The sequence below is a fragment of the Capra hircus genome, unplaced genomic scaffold (genome assembly GCF_001704415.2).
Source record: "Capra hircus breed San Clemente unplaced genomic scaffold, ASM170441v1, whole genome shotgun sequence".
Taxonomy (NCBI): Eukaryota; Metazoa; Chordata; class Mammalia; order Artiodactyla; family Bovidae; genus Capra; species Capra hircus.
The window spans coordinates 411,691-428,068 of NW_017189630.1; the positions used below are offsets into that span (position 1 = coordinate 411,691).

At 43.5% G+C, this 16,378-nt stretch overlaps 1 protein-coding gene across 1 annotated transcript in view; it reads right to left on the minus strand.

The window, feature by feature from the left end:
- Positions 1-5,685, minus strand: part of CD99L2 (CD99 molecule like 2) — a 61,828-nt gene extending 56,143 nt beyond the window's left edge. Inside the window, exon 1 of the mRNA XM_018044584.1 lies at positions 5,544-5,685. Within this exon, the coding sequence (XP_017900073.1) occupies positions 5,544-5,685 (142 nt within the window). The remainder of the gene's footprint in view (positions 1-5,543) is intronic.
- Positions 5,686-16,378: the final 10,693 nt, after the last annotated feature.

Here is a 16,378-nt window from a genome sequence, read left to right on the forward strand (position 1 = left end):
TGTCCCCCTTTGGGAGGGAACACAAACTTCACCTCATACTGCAACCTGACCCACCGTGCCTGGGTGACTGGTGTCTAAAGCTAAGGGCGCATTTAATGAGGGCTATAAAAACAGGCACAGCAGGCTCTTGTTAGAGGCTTCCGCCATGAAGTGGCTGAGATCTGGCACTTGCCATAGCCTTGATGGAAACATCTAATCCAGGAGAGAGCCAATGCAGCTGATGCACCCCTTGAGTATCTTTCATGTGGATTTCATCACTCCCTGTCCCTTGCCCCCACCCCACCCCCACCCCACGCACTGTTGTCCTCTCACTTGTCCACTGAGTTCAGGCTGAAAGCACCCCCACTCTGGTCACTTGTTTAGTCATTCTCTTTAGACCTGCTCTGGCCATGGTAACTCCTGGCTACATGCTGCAATTCACATTAATTAAAATTCAATAAACACTTTAAAAACAAGTGCCTTACTCACACTAGCCACCTTCCAAGTGCTTGACAGCCATGATTGGCTGGGGACGACTGTTTTGGAGGGGCTGACAGAGAATCAGCCATCATCACTGCTCTAGACAGTGAGCTGCTAGAAGCAGGCACGGGGCCTGGCAGGAAGGAGGTGCTCCCTGAAGGGTATGTTCATTGTGATCATCCAAACTGTCCCCAAGCTGTGAGAGTGCTACCAGTAGATTGTACCTGATACTACTTTGTAACAAATCCATTTGGGTTTCATGCCAAGAGCAAGCTCCTCCCTGTAGAGCAATGTGTCTGTTCCCTACTGCTGGATGAAGAACCGCATGGACAGCCAGGATCTCTGCTTACTGGAGATGTCAGAGGCAAAGGCACAACTCAGTCAGGGAGATGGGGTGCCTCTCAAATGCCCGCTCACATCCATCGCCCTGCTCTCTAATGATGGTTTCCCTTCCACCTGTTTCCTCTGTTCATATAAGGAGCTTTCAATATTTTTGCAAGGGTCCAGTACAAATCCTAAATGAATAAATATTCACCTAAACTGCTTTGGTTCTCAAATTTTCAAACCTTGTCATTTTTTGGTGAATAAGAACCCAAGGGACGTCTGAGACTGGTAAGTTGTGGCTGCCTAATCTTAGGATTTCACTTGTCTGAGTGAAGCTTCCATAAATACTCCAACTATATTTAAGTTTGTCCAAGAAAGCTTGGACAACAGCCACCTGCCTGACATTGGGGCTAGTGCCTGTGTCAACACCACAACTGCAAAGGAATGGAGTTATTTATCTGAAAGGAAACTAATTTGATCACCAGCAAGATCGTTAACAAGTACAGGGAAGATCCACACTAGAAGACGGGCCAGAACGAAATTCAAATCATAACCCAGTAAACATAACTGTGGCACAAGGCCCTTGATCATCTGGGTTCAGGGGATAAGACTAAAATCATCCCCAGAAGATTGAACCTACAGACAGAGGGTGGGGGCACAGGGTGATTGAACCTGAAATGAGCCATGGAATAAGGACGTTCCACTTTAATGTGATAAAGACCTCAGCTGATGCAGCTGCTTGTAAAACCCTGTGCTTCCCTGGCTTTCTGGCAGGGGACCATTGGGCCGCTAAGTAATAAAAGGGAAACCTGCAGGTCAGAAAAACAGCTTCCCACCCTGCTGCAGTAGGGGCTCCCTGCCGACCACGGGCATGTTCCTGAAAACTGCTTATGGGAAATTGCCACCGCAAAGTCATGGGCATGGATGGTCAATTTTACAAATGTCTCTGTGAACACACTTTCTCTGTCTCCTGCCTTGTGCTGGAGAGGGTGGGAGCAAACCGAAAATGCTAAATTATGCTCATTCAGATTTCCCCGAATTTCTGCCCCATTTTAAATCTTGTGGCCTCAGTCTAGATTCAAACGCATGTGTCTTGATAAATTTACTCTTTTACACCTCCAAGCATGCTGAGTAATTAATATTCTCTGGGTTGGCTAGGCGCTGCAGCCTTGGGAGGGAACATGAAAATGGCTTCCCTCTGATTCTGATTACTAAACGGATTTAGCTATTGCCACCTGAGTTCCCACCAGTTTCATGAATAAATTTGAAGCACTCCCAGAGAGGACAAGAACGACGCAAAGGCAATAGTTTACCAGAAAGCAGGGATCAGCATTTCAGTCCCAAACAGCCACTGCCATCAACACATCTGCGGTTCCACCCCATATTCACAGGGTGCACCTCATGCCAGGCACAGTCCAGGGAAGGATGGAGATGCAGGTGACATGGCTAAGTCTCTCTACGTATTTCCAGGAAGCATCTAAGTGTCCTGCATACATGGCAAGTAGCTTGATTTTCAGTGTTGGGGGAGGAATTTTGCTTTACAAATTGCTTAAGTCACTTTGCCGATTGAAAGGACAGTTTCAGAAAAAGGATTAAGAAATAGAAAGGACAGTTTCTTTATTTCCATACAGAAAGGTACATGCTGCCCATGATGGCTGTTCAGAGGAAATTCCAAAGGTGCTTGGAAAGCCTGCAAGGATAACCTTTTCCACAGAAGTTGAAGCTGACATCTAGGAGAGTCCTCAGCCAAAAAAATAAATAAATTAATTAAAAACTGGACTGGGCACCAGGAGCCCAGGAAATGAGGACTAACAGCTAATAAGTGTGTGGTGTCTCTCTGGGGTGATGAGAATATTCTACAGATAGATAGTAGTGAAGCTTGCACAACCTAGAGAATATACTATAAACCAGATTAAGCTGGTGAATTTTATGTTATGCAACTTACATCTCAATTTTTAAATGTACTAGTTTTCACCAGGTACTGCCCCCAGCATTCAGCTCTGCAACTGGGGTATCCAGGACCTCAGAGATCAGACACCTGATCAGGTGGGAAGCTGAGGGCCACAGCAGTTAATTATTTGGCAGTGGAAACAGAAATAGTCCTGGAGCCAACAGATCTGATGTCTCGTCACAGCTCAGCCACTCACTGACTGGGGGTCCTGCAGTGTTCACTTGACCTCATAGGAAGTCCTCATATGGAAACTGAAGGTATATCTGGTTGCTTGACCCTCAACGCAATAAGGTGGATGGCATGATGGAAACAAAGCCACTGTGAACAAATAAACTGTCAGGATGATGTGCCAGGAGGCGTGGGGTCTTGGGACAGCCCTAAAACAAAAGGCTCTTGGGGCCAGTCTCTAAGAAGCAATGCAAGACTCTAAGTGCCCTGCTGATATCAAGTAAAAAACTAGAGCCTCATGGGGTGGGAAGGGGAAGGTGGGACGAATTGAGACGAACTGAGAGTAGCACTGACATGTGTAAACCAGGTAGCTAGTGGGAGGCTGCAGTATAGCACAGGGAGCTCAGCTCAGTGCTCTATGACAACCTAGAGGGGCGGGATAGGGTTTGGGGTGTGAGGGAGTCCGAGAGGAAGAGGGTATATGAATATGTATAGCTGATTCATGCTGTTGTACAGCAGAAACTACAACACTGTAAAGCAATTATAGTGTGTTAGTCACTCAGTCGTGTCCGACTCTTTGTGACTCCAGGGACTGTAACCCACCAGGCTCCTCTGCACATGGAATTCTCCAGGCGAGAATACTAGAGTGGGTTGCCATAAAGCAATTATACTCCAACTTAAAAAAAAAAAGGAAGCCTAAGGCTTCCCAACTCTAGCACAAAGATGTTTCAAGACAACATGTGAGGATCTCAGTGCTGATGCAGCTTTGGAGTTTAAAGAGCTGGGTTCAGGTCCCCTTCTGCCACTCACCAGCAGAAACACCTTGGACAAGAGCCTTGACAGCTCTGTGCCTCAGTTTTCTCATGTGTATAATGGAGATAACAAGAGACTACTGCAGTGGGTTGATGCGAGGATTAAATTGATCATTATGTATAAAGTGATTAGCCCACTGTCTGAAACATAGGAGTCTCTCAATTATCAGTTATTATTATGTTTGGTACTAAGTAAAGTAGAATTGAAGGGCAAATATGCAAGTAGAAGGCCCTAAATAAACATGTGTGAATAAACAGCCTACAGGTGAGAGTTAAAATGTCCAAAAGCTTAATAGATGCAGAGAGAAAAAAACCACATTCTGATCTACATTTACATAGTATCTGATGTAAATGTAGATCACATTCAGGTCCTACCAATGTGATATTAAGCCTGGGAAATCAGGGCACAAGACTGTCACAAAGCCATCCCCAAACACTGCTAAGCCACAGGCTCATGACTAATGATAAGCAGTGCACATGCCATTTCCTTCCCCTTTAGCCAATGAACATAAACACAAGTGGAGATTGGTATACTTAATTTTTTTCAAAAAAAACTGTGTAATTCCTTAAATGAGGATGCTGTCTCTGGTTGATGTTGCATAGTCGGAAGTTTTCAAATCAGAGCCAGGAAGGGCTGAACAAGACCTCAGAGATCATCGAGTCCAACCCACTCACTTCTCAGATAAAGAGAATCCATCAAAATGTTGATATAGTTGCAGGGGAGGGGTGTTTCTGTTAAACAAAGGAGAATCTCATTGTAATACATACAGCTCATTATGGAGTTCACATATGTTTTCACAAAGCCCAGGATGCATCATAGGCCCTGCAAGAGCCCTCCTGGACTGAGCACCTGACCTGTTCAAGTCAACTTCAAAGGCAATGCAAGTATGTCGTGAGGTATAGCACTGGCAAGGGGTTTCCCCGTCCACATTACTGAGTAGGATTGGCAGTGAAATCCGAGTCTACACCTGACAGGCCCATGGAGATTTTGGCCTTACCACTTGACCAGGCCAATGTGAAGAGAGAAAGGCACTGTCAGCCCCAGGTGGCCATCCCCAGCCCAGACCATTCTCCCCAAATCCAACTGTACAGTAGGTCATGCTACCTGACCTGGCAGGGGAGATTTCCACAGCTCCAGAGAAACATGCTCAAACTGGCTGCTGTGTTCCCTCACCTTCCCAGCTGGGCTTCCTCTCTTTACACAGAAGGGCTCCAGTGAGTGCATCACCACCTACCTAGGCACTGAGACAGGAGCATGGCCATTATTCTTCATTTATTTTTATTTTTGGCTGCGCTGGGCCTTTGTTGCTGCACTCAGGCTTTCTCTAGTTGTGATGTATACACTTCTCATTGCAGTGGCTTCTCTTGTTGCGGAGTGTGGGCTCCAGGGTGTACAGGTTTAGTTGCTTGATGACATGTGGGATCTTCCCAGGCCAAGGATACAACCAGAACTCTGCTGTGTTGGCAGGAGGATTCTAAACCATTGGACCACCAGGAAAGTCCAACATGGCCATTATTCTTGACTCATCCTTCCTCGTTTATGAATTATCCATGACCAAACTGTGCCTATTTTACCACCAAAATATTTCTGTATTCATTCCATCACTTGCACTTTTGTAGTCACTCCCTTAAAGTCTCATCTCAATGAACACAACAGCCCTTTAAATGCCCTCCTTAGTTTGTGTCTTTTATTCTGCTGCCAGAAAAATATCTTGCTATATCTAAAAACCTAGTTGGGTCACCCTCGGTTACTCAAAAATTCCCAATTTTTCTTCATTCTTGCTTACAGAATCAAGTCCAAACTCCTTGCATACCATTCTAAACTCAACCATTATCTGCTGCCTCCACACCCACTGCTTTCTTTACCAAAATCCTATAGAGGCCATCAGCATCCTCAGAAATGCTTGCTCCATGGAGCTCCTTAATGCTCTCCCCCTTTGCCAAGTAAAACCTATCACATGGGTCATCCATCTTTCACTCTAACTGCATCAGATACATCTGGGCCTGTAACTCTCATATATGACTGGAAACTTTGAAGATGGGAGCATAGCACTAGGCCTTGTTATATAATAGCACTCAGTTCACTGCCCCAAATTAACTCCTACTCTTCTAGCAAATGCAAGACCATCTACATTCAGGGAACCAACACTTAAAAACATATTCTTTAACTAGTAAACAGACAAATCTTCTGTCAAGGAAATCTATACACTTTCTCATATAAGCACTGAGGTTTTCATAAAAAAACTTTGTAACAAGCTTGTGTTTGCATATTAGAAGACAATGAATTTAATAGACCTCAAAACTCAAATTCTTTTTTTTTATTATTTCTTTAAATGTTATCTACCCCTTCTTGGTTGCCAAAAAACATTCTTTATTATTAAAGTTCAACAATTTAAAAAATTAATTCAGATTTCTTGTTTTAAATGATAAAATTCGACAGCACCCTAGTAACATTTTTGAACTTCAGGCCTGGCTCAATTTTTTGTCAAACCTCCATTCTGAAGTGCTTCCTTACTCGTCCATTTGTTCCTGGTCATAAGGTTGACTGTCTTTGGATCAAGTGGCAACCCTTTGGATCAGTCAGAAAACAGAAGTCACGTTCAGGGAAAATAGTCCCCTGATGAGTGTCTGAGAAGATGTGAAAACTCTCCTTACCAAAGAGTCCTCTTGCCACAGGGCAAGTGAGAAGAAAAGAGGAAAAGCTCCATGAAGAGAAATGTCTAGATTATTTGGTCTTTTTTCACTTGGGTTGTATTTGTTTGTTGACGTCTGAGAGTTCTTTATATAATCTAGATACAAGTGTTTTATCAAATGCATGAATTGCAAAAGTTCTCTCCCATTGTGGGGTTTGTCTTTTCACTTTTTGGACGATTTCTACTGAAGTACAAACTTTTTTTATTTTGAAGTCCAATTAATTTTTCTTTTACCACATGTGCTTTTGTGCCCTATCTAAAAAGCCCTTGCCTAACCAAGGTCATGAACATTTATTCTTATATTTTCTTCTGAGAGTTTTATCGTTTTAGTTGTTACATTTAGACCTATGATCCATTTTGAGTTACTGTGAATGGTATGAGATACAGGTTCAACTTCAATATTTTTTGCATATGGGAATCCAGTTGTCCCTGAACCATTTATTGAAGATTCTCTCCCCCACTGAATTGTTTTGGCACCACTGTCAAAGTTCTACTGATCATAAATTTGAGGGTTTATATCCCAAGTCTCAATTCTATTCCATTGATCTTTTTTTTTATTAATTTATTTTACTTTAGAATATTGTATTGGTTTTGCCATACATTGACATGAATCCACCATAGGTGTACATGTGTTCCCCATCCTGAACCCCCCTCCCACCTCCCTCCCCGTCCCATCCCTCTGGGTCATCCCAGTGCACCAGCCCCGAGCACCCTGTATCATGCATCAAACCTGGACTGGCGATTCGTTTCACATCTGATATTTTACATGTTTCAGTGCCATTCTCCCATATCATCCCGCCCTTGCCCGCTCTCACAGAGTCCAAAAGACTATTCTATACATCTGTGTCTCTTTTGCTGTCTCGCATACAGGGTTATTGTTACTGTCTTTCTAAATTCCATATATATGCGTTAGTATACTGTATTGGTGTTTTTCTTTCTGGCTTACTTCACTCTGAATAATAGGCTCCAGGTTCATCCACCTCATTAGAACTGATTCAAATGTATTCTTTTCAATGGCTGAGTAATACTCCATTGTGTATATGTACCACGGCTTTCTTATCCATTCATCTGCTGATGGACATCTAGGTTGCTTCCATGTTCTGGCTATTATAAACAGTGCTGTGATGAACACTGGGGTACATGTGTCTCTTTCAATTCTGGTTTCCTCAGTGTGTATGCCCAACAGTGGGATTGCGGGGTCATACGGCAGTTCTATTTCCAGTTTTCTAAGGAATCTCCACACTGTTCTCCATAGTGGCTGTACTAGTTCTTTTCCAATCTGGATTCCTTTTATTTCTTTTTCTGCTCTGATTGCTGTAGCCAAAACTTCCAAAACTATGTTGAAAGTGGTGAGATTGGGCACCCTTGTCTTGTTCCTGACTTTATGGGAAATGCTTTCAATTTTTCACCATTGAGGATAATGTTTGCTGAGGGTTTGTCATACATAGCTTTTATTATGTTGAGGTATGTTCCTTCTATTCCTGCTTTCCAGAGAGTTTTTATCTTAAATGGATGTTGAATTTTGTCAAAGGCTTTCTCTGCATTTACTGAGATAATCATATGGCTTTTATTTTTCAATTTGTTAATGTGGTGTATTACATTGATTGATTTGTGGATATTGACGAATCCTTGCATCCCTGGGATAAAGCCCACTTGGTCATGGTGTATGATCTTTTTAATATGTTGTTGGAGTCTGTTTGATCTTTATGGTTATCCTTGTGCCAGTGCCACCTACTCCTGAATTCTGCTGTGTTGTATTAATAATAAGTTTTTTGAAATCAGTAAATGTGAATCCATCTAACTTCATTCTTGCTTTTCAAGACTGATTGGCTCTTCTAAGTCCCTTGAATTTCCATATGAATTTTAGGATCTGTTTGTCAATTTCTGCAAAAGAGGCAGCTGGGATTTTAACTGGGATTGCTTTGAATCTGTAAATCAACTTGGGAAGTATTAGCCTATCTATTTTAAACATGCTCAAATCTCTCTTTTGACTGTACATCCCAATACTGCCTTCTCTCTCCTCCTGTTCATAACCAAACTTACAAAAAGGGTGTTCATGTCTGATGCTTCCAACTCCCTCCCCTCTCAATCAGCCCTCGATGTCTCACAGCCACCTCATGCTCAGCACATGCAAAACCAAATGCCTGCACTTGCCCCTCCAATCGAGAGCCCTTGGCTGTGTTCATCTGTTTCACTGGGTGACACAGCCCCTTCTCCACCATCTAGACCAGAAACCTGCACGTCATCCTGGACAGATACCTCCCAGACCCACAAGACATGCCATCAGGAGCTCTCAATCCTACCACATGCCCTCTGCTGTCCTCAACCACTTCCCCACATCTCCACCAACAGCCATCATATTCTGCCTGGACAACCACAAGAGTCACCTGCTTGGTCCTTCCAGGTCTGCTCCCCATCCCAACCCATTCTCCACACATCAGCCAGGGAGACAAATAACAAATAGCACAACACATCACTTCTTTGTTCAAAACCCTCCAAGACCTTCTCACTACAGGGAATATACACTCCATATGACTATGACCTGCAAGGCCCAACGGACCTGGCCCCTGCTTACCTGTTTGTACTATGCCTCTCACTGTTATGCAATTTTTGTTGTTTGTTTTCAAGTGAGGGATGTCCATTGTAGAAATCTTAGAAAATGTAGGAGAGACAAAATATAAATCAGCAAGGGATAACATAGATGAATCTTGGGGGCATTATGCTAAGTGAAAGAAACCAATCACAAAAGGACAAACATGGTGTAATTCCATGTACATGAGGTACTTTAGAGCTGTCAGATTCATTCAGAAAGTGAAATGAGGCTTGCCAGGGGCTGAAGTGGGGATGGGGAGTGGTTTAATGTGAACAGTTTTATAAGATGACCAAGTTCTGGAGATGTGGTTGCACAACAGCATGAACATGCTTAACAGGACTGAACTATACCATCAGAAATGATTAAGAGGGTAACTTCAGGTTAGGTGGGTTTATTTTTTTAAACCACAATTAGAAAGCAATAACAGCAAGTGGTGGTTTCTTGAAAAGAAACCCCGCAGACAGACAACCATCTCAGGGCATATTAACTGTGGGCAGAATCTGAAATCTTATCTCATCAACCATCCCTTAAGATACAGCAATCTCATTTCCCCATATAACTCAGAGGTTCCCAGCCAAGAGGGACAGGCTGACTGAAAATAGAAACCTCTTCCCTCTCAGAATCACCTGGGTTGGGGTACCAGGCAGGTGCTATTGAGGGTCATTCATTAGAAGAGTCAGGTTGTTGGAAATTTTGTGTTTATGCCAAAACTGGCCCTGAAGCTCTGGGATTATAAAAGAATAAGCCCGTCCCATTGCCCATGACACTCCTTCAGACATCTGAGTCCTGCCGTATTTCTCACTTCTTCCCCAATACCCTCCTTCCACTTGTACAACTTTTCTCCATGAATCTGTCTGTGTGTATCATAAAGCAAGCAGGAAACAGCTTGCTTTAATTCTTTCCCTGATATACCCAATGGCAGACTGTGGCTTCTATCAACAACCATGCTCAAATTGAGTGCCTGTGTACACAATTAGGGACCACAGCCCTTGGCGCTTGTGTGGTGCTCCGAAAACACTAAGCAATCTGAGGAACAGTGTCAAAACACAGAACAAGCCAGCCTGTAGGTATAAATACATCCTGCTCCATCACTCCCTCTGGGGCTAGCTTATCACTGAAGGAGGCAATCAATCTGGCTCATCCTTCAACACAAATCCTCAGAAGCAGTGAGGGCCCCCTGCCCCCGCCACTGCTGTTTTTCACATCTGTGGAAAATGGGAGATTGCTATCCTGGGTTATATGGCAATTTCAAAGAACTTATCCAAGCCTGTGTCTGCTTGATTTGATCAACTAAATCCCTAAATCAGCCAGTTCTATGGGGGAATATAAATCAAATAAGTGAATTAATACGATGCAAAATAAAATCACAGCTGTTCAGCTGACCCTTCCCCCCGCTTTTTTTTTTATTTATTTATTTATTTATTTTACCACTCTGTGCTTATGCCTCTGCAGACACGCTGGTGGTGGGTGCTGGGAATTTAGATGAGTGCCTCGAAGTGGAATCCCACTTATCTACTTTCTAAGCTTCTTTCCAGCACAAATGCACCTCTTGAAACATGATCCAAGCCAGGCTCAGCAGCAGGCATGCTCACCTTTAAGTACCTCAACAACTTTAGACTATGTTTATCCCCCAATTGCACCTAACATGGATCCCCCAGTCAGAAACATACTTTGCATCCCCAACCAGTACATGCAAGCAACAGGCAGATGTCAAGACATCTATGTCACAACCCACGTTGCAACACAGTGCTACTCATTCAATTGTCTTGGTGCCTTTGTCAAATAAAGGAACAGATTCAGCAAGTTGAATTCTAACTTGGTTCATGGTCATGTTCTCCACAGAGAGGGGGTCTGAGAGGTCTAAGGTAAGGCAGGGTGTGGCATGGGTCCACTGGGCATTCAGCACATTTTTCACTCAAGGTCACCTAGCCTGTCTTTTTTTTTTTTTTAACATCAACCTTCAGAAAGGAGACTTGGCTCATTTGAGGGAGGAAAAGGAATTAATGACTGATATACACACCAACATGGGTAAATCTCAGGATAATTATGTTGAGTGACAGAAGCCAGACCAAAAAAAGAAAGTACATGTTGTATGACCCCATTTCTACAAAATGCTAGGAAATGGAAAAAACTGTGGTGACAGCAAGCAGATCAGTGGTTGCCTGTGGATGAGGATAAGGGGAGAGAAACATTACTAGGGGGACAGAGAAACTTCTGGAGCTGTTGCAGACAGTCATGACCTTGATTGTAGTGATGGCATCACAGCTGTATCCATATGCCAGAACTAATCAAACTGTACACTTAAATGTGTGCAGTTTACAGTATGTCCATTATACGTCAGTGAAGCTGTTAAAAACAATAAGATATACACCCCATGTAGGGAAAAAATTATGTTTAAATCCTTGCAATAAGCCTTTGCAGGCCTAAAGGATCTCTCCCCAACCCCCACTGGTCCCATCACCCCACCTCATGAAACTCTTGTTTTTTTTTTTCATTTCTTATTTTCATAAAGTCTGGAATAATATATACCAAAATGTTGGCTGTATTTATCCACGGATGATGCCTCTTTCCTGAAAAGCTATTAATTCTATAGGTAAAAACAAAACTATTTTTCAAAAACAATGTAACACAATGAAAACGTTAATGTTATAACAACCAACACTCCTTGTCGTAGGCAGGATCCCCCAAGCATGTCCACATCCTAACCCTGGGAACCTATGACTATGTAACCTTTTATAGCAAAGGGATTTAGCAGATGTGATGAAGGCTGCTGACATAAGGAGATTATCCTGGAGTATCTGCATAGACCCAAGGTTATCACACAGTAAAAAGAGGGATGAGGGAGGGTCAAGGTCAATGTGATGGAAGGAAGGAGGCCATGAGACAGGGTGACCTCCAGATGCTGGAAAAGCCAAAGAGATTCTCCCCTAGAGCCTCCAGGAAGAACACAGCCTTGTCATTTGAGTGCACTGAGACCCATGTCAGTCTTCCAACCACCAGAATGTAAAAGAATATATTTGTGTTCCTGGCATCTGGTCCCATCACTTCATGGGAAATAGATGGGGAAACAGTGGAAACAGTGTCAGACTTTATTTTGGGGGGCTCCAAAATCACTGCAGATGGTGATTGCAGCTATGAAATTAAAAGATGCTTACTTCTTGGAAGGAAAGTTATGACCAACCTAGATAACATATTGAAAAGCAGAAACATTACTTTGCCAACAAAGGTCCGTCTAGACAGTTCAGTTCAGTTCAGTTGCTCAGTCGTGTCTGACTCTTTGCGACCCCATGAATCGCAGCACGCCAGGCCTTCCTGTCCATCACCATCTCCCGGAGTTCACTCAGACTCACTTCCATCGAGTCCCTGATGCCATCCAGCCATCTCATCCTCAGTCGCCCCCTTCTCCTCCTGCCCCCAATCCCTCCCAGCGTCAGAGTCTTTTCCAATGAGTCAACTCTTCGCATGAGGTGGCCAAAGTACTGGTGCTTCAGCTTTAGCATCATTCCTTCCAAAGAAATCCCACGGTTGATCTCCTTCAGAATGCACTGGTTGGATCTCCTTGCAGTCCAAGGGACCCTCAAGAGTCTTCTCCAACACCACAGTTCAAACGCATCAATTCTTTGGCGCTCAGCTTTCTTCACAGTCCAACTCTCACATCCATACATGACCACTGGAAAAACCATAGCCTTGTCTAGATGGCTTTTCCTGTGGTCATGTATGGATGTGAGAGTTGGACTCTGAAGAAAGCTGAGCACCGAAGAATTGATGTTTTTGAACTGCAGTGTTGGAGAAGACTCTTGAGAGTACCTTGGACTGCAAGGAGATCAAACCAGTCCATCCTAAAGGAGATCAGTCCTGGGTGTTCTTTGGAAGGAATGATGCTAAAGCTGAAACTCCAATACTTTGGCCACCTCATACGAAGAGTTGACTCATTGGAAAAGACTCTGATGCTGGGAGGGATTGGGGGCAGGAGGAGAAGGGGACAACCGAGGATGAGATGGCTGGATGGCATCACCGACTTGATGGACATGAGTGTGAGTGAACTCCGGGAGTTGGTGATGGACAGGGAGGCCTGGCGTGCTACGATTCATGGGGTCGCAAAGAGTCGGTCACGACTGAATGACTGAACTGAACTGATCTTTCCAAGTTGGTGGTAAGTTGTTACAGCAGCTACAGGAGACTGATACTCCATTCCTTTCTTCTAGGTACATGTTGATCTGTTCTGCCCACATACCTTTGCTGAGCTTCTACTTGGTGTCAGACCTTATCCAAGGCCTGGAGAATGTCAAGAATAGTACATTATCTGTCCGGAGAACTCACCAGAACAGACCACATCTGCTCAAAAGAGGCCAAGTGTCCACCTTTGTTCTTAACAGGCATGAAGTATTCACTTGGAAATCTTTCCGTATTCTATTCTGCTAACCCTGTAATGTCGTATTTCAAGAAGCAATTATTCTTTAAAAAAAAAAAAAAAGAGAGACCTACTTGCAATTACATATATTCTAATTGGGTAATATGACTGACAAAGGCCATAATTATGGTCCATAATTCACATTTACTATATTATTAGACCTTCACTACAACTTGGCATTTGTGAACATTACACGATTGTTCTGTCACTTGTGCAGCCTTCTCCAATTACTATACTTGCCAGGCATTTGTGCAATGCAAGGCTAACAACAATGAACAGAGCAGTCCAACTACCGAGCCTTTCATTTACCTGAGAAAAACATCTTTTGGTCACTCTAAGCCAAAACACACAGAGGAACTTCCTGTGGGGACCAACTATCCACAAGGAATTTGGTTTGCTAATCTTGTGAATTATCAAAATATTCACTAAAGGTAAGCTGACTATATTCCTATTCTCAAGTGAGAAGACCAAAGCATAAACCAGCCGAAGGCAGCAAGTAAACTAAGAATGCAGTGGGCACCCATCTTACAGGTCCATGTGCACCTTGCAGCACTGGTTCAAGATGAGCAGCCATGTGGACTTCCAGGCTGTCTCTCCATGAGGACATGAGCAGTCTTCTTTTGGTGCTTTTTGTGTTCAGTTGACCCTTGAACAATGTGACTTTGAACCGTGTGGGTCCACCTATACTTGAATATTTATTTACCAATAAAAAACATTACAGGACTACATGATCCACGGGTGTAGAGGAACCACAGGTACATGGCCACCACAGAAACTAAGAGCTGATATTCAACTGTGAGGGAGGTCAGGGCCCTTGAACCCCTGTGTTGTTCAAGGGTCAACTGTACTTCTATTTGCTGTAATGAAATCTACCTATAACACTGTACTGGGTTGAATAGTGTCCCCCCAAAATTTATGTGAATGTGACCCTGTTCGGAAACAGGGTCTCTGCAGATGTGATCAAGTTAAAATGATCAGTATTCTTATAAGAAGAGAGAAATTTGGACAGACACAGGAGGAACTCCATATGAAGATGGAGGCAAAGACTGGAGTGTTGCAGCTGCAAGCTAAGGATTGACAGCCACCAACAGAAGTGAGGAAGAGTCTGCATTCTACTCAGAGTCTCAGAAAGAGCAAAGGAGCATGGCCTTGCCAACACCTTAATTCAGACCTGCAGAATCATGAGAAAATAAACTGTTGGTGTTTTAAGTCCTCCAGTTTGTGGTGCTGAAACAAAATACCACGAAGTCTTTTGTTACAGTACCCTGAGGAAAGCAATACAAGCACACAGTACCTAAGCATTCTAGGATAATTCAGAGTCAGGAGTAGAGAAGGTAGGGGGAATCTGGTAAGACTCCTTGGAAGCTGTATCCTTAGAGAAGCTTCTAAAAGTAGGAAGAGACAGCGAGGGAAGAAGGACAGGGGACACAGGGCCCTTGACCAGAATACAGAATCCTTCCCCAGTTAGGAGATAGCAAGGCACCTGCACACCCATGCAGGAAGCACTATGGGTAGCACCAAGGAGGTGAGACTTTTATCAAAGCTGTTCTGCACAATGATACCACTTTATTCTATCAGTTCAGTTCACTTCAGTCACTCAGTCATGCCTTACTCTTTGCGACCCCATGAATCAGAGCACCCCAGGCCTCCCTGTCCATCACCAACTCCTGGAGTTCACTCACACTCATGTCCATCAAGTTGGTGATGCCAGCCAGCCATCTCATCCTCTGTCATCCCCTTCTCCTCCTGCCCCCAATCCCTCCCAGCATCAGGGTCTTTCCAACAAGTCAACTCTTCACATGAGGTGGCCAAAGTATTGGAGTTTCAGCTTTAGCATCATTCCTTCCAAAGAACACCCAGGACTGATCTCCTTTAGGATGGACTGGTTTGATCTCCTTGCAGTCTAAGGGACTCTCAAGAGTCTTCGCCAACACCACAGTTCAAAAACATCAATTCTTTGGCGCTCAGCTTTCTTCAGAGTCCAACTCTCACATCCATACATGACCACTGGAAAAACCATAGCCTTGACTAGACAGACCTTTGTTGGCAAAGTAATGTCTCTGCTTTTCAATATGCTATCTAGGTTGGTCATAACTTTCCTTCCAAGGAGTAAGGGTCTTTTAATTTCATGGCTGCAGTCACCATCTGCAGTGATTTTGGAGCCCAGAAAAATAAAGTCTGACACTGTTTCCACTGTTTCCCCATCTATTTCCCATGAAGTGATGGGACCAGATGCCATGATCTTCATTTTCTGAATGTTGAGCTTTAAGCCAACTTTTTCATTCTCCTCTTTCACTTTCATCAAAGACTTTTTAGTTCCTTTCCACTTTCTGCCATAAGGGTGGTGTCATCTGCATATCTGAGGTTATTGATATTTCTCCCAGCAATCTTGTTTCCAGCTTGTGCTTCTCCCAGCCCAGCATTTCTCATGATGTACTCTGCATAGAAGTTAAATAAGCAGGGTGACAATATACAGCCTTGACATACTCCTTTTCCTATTTGGAACCAGTCTGTTACATGTCCAGTTAGAATTGTTGCTTCCTGACCTGCATATAGGTTTCTCAAGAGGCAGGTCAGGTGGTCTGGTATTCCCATCTCTTTCAGAATCTTCCACAGTTTATTGTGATCCACACAGTCAAAGGCTTTGGTATAGTTATTAAAGCAGAAATAGTTGTTTTTCTGGAACTCTCTTGCTTTTTTGATGACCCAGTGGATGTTGGCAATTTGATCTCTGGTTCCTCTGTCTTTTCTAAAACCAGCTTGAACATCTGGAAGTTCACGGTTCACATATTGCTGAAGCCTGGCTTGGAGAATTTTGAGCATTACTTTAGTAGTGTGTGAGATGAGTGCAATTGTGCGGTAGTTTGAGCATTCTTTGGCATTGCCTTTCTTTGGGATTGGAATGAAAACTGACCTTTTCCAGTTCTATGGCTACTGCTGAATTTTCCAAATTTGCTGGCATATTGA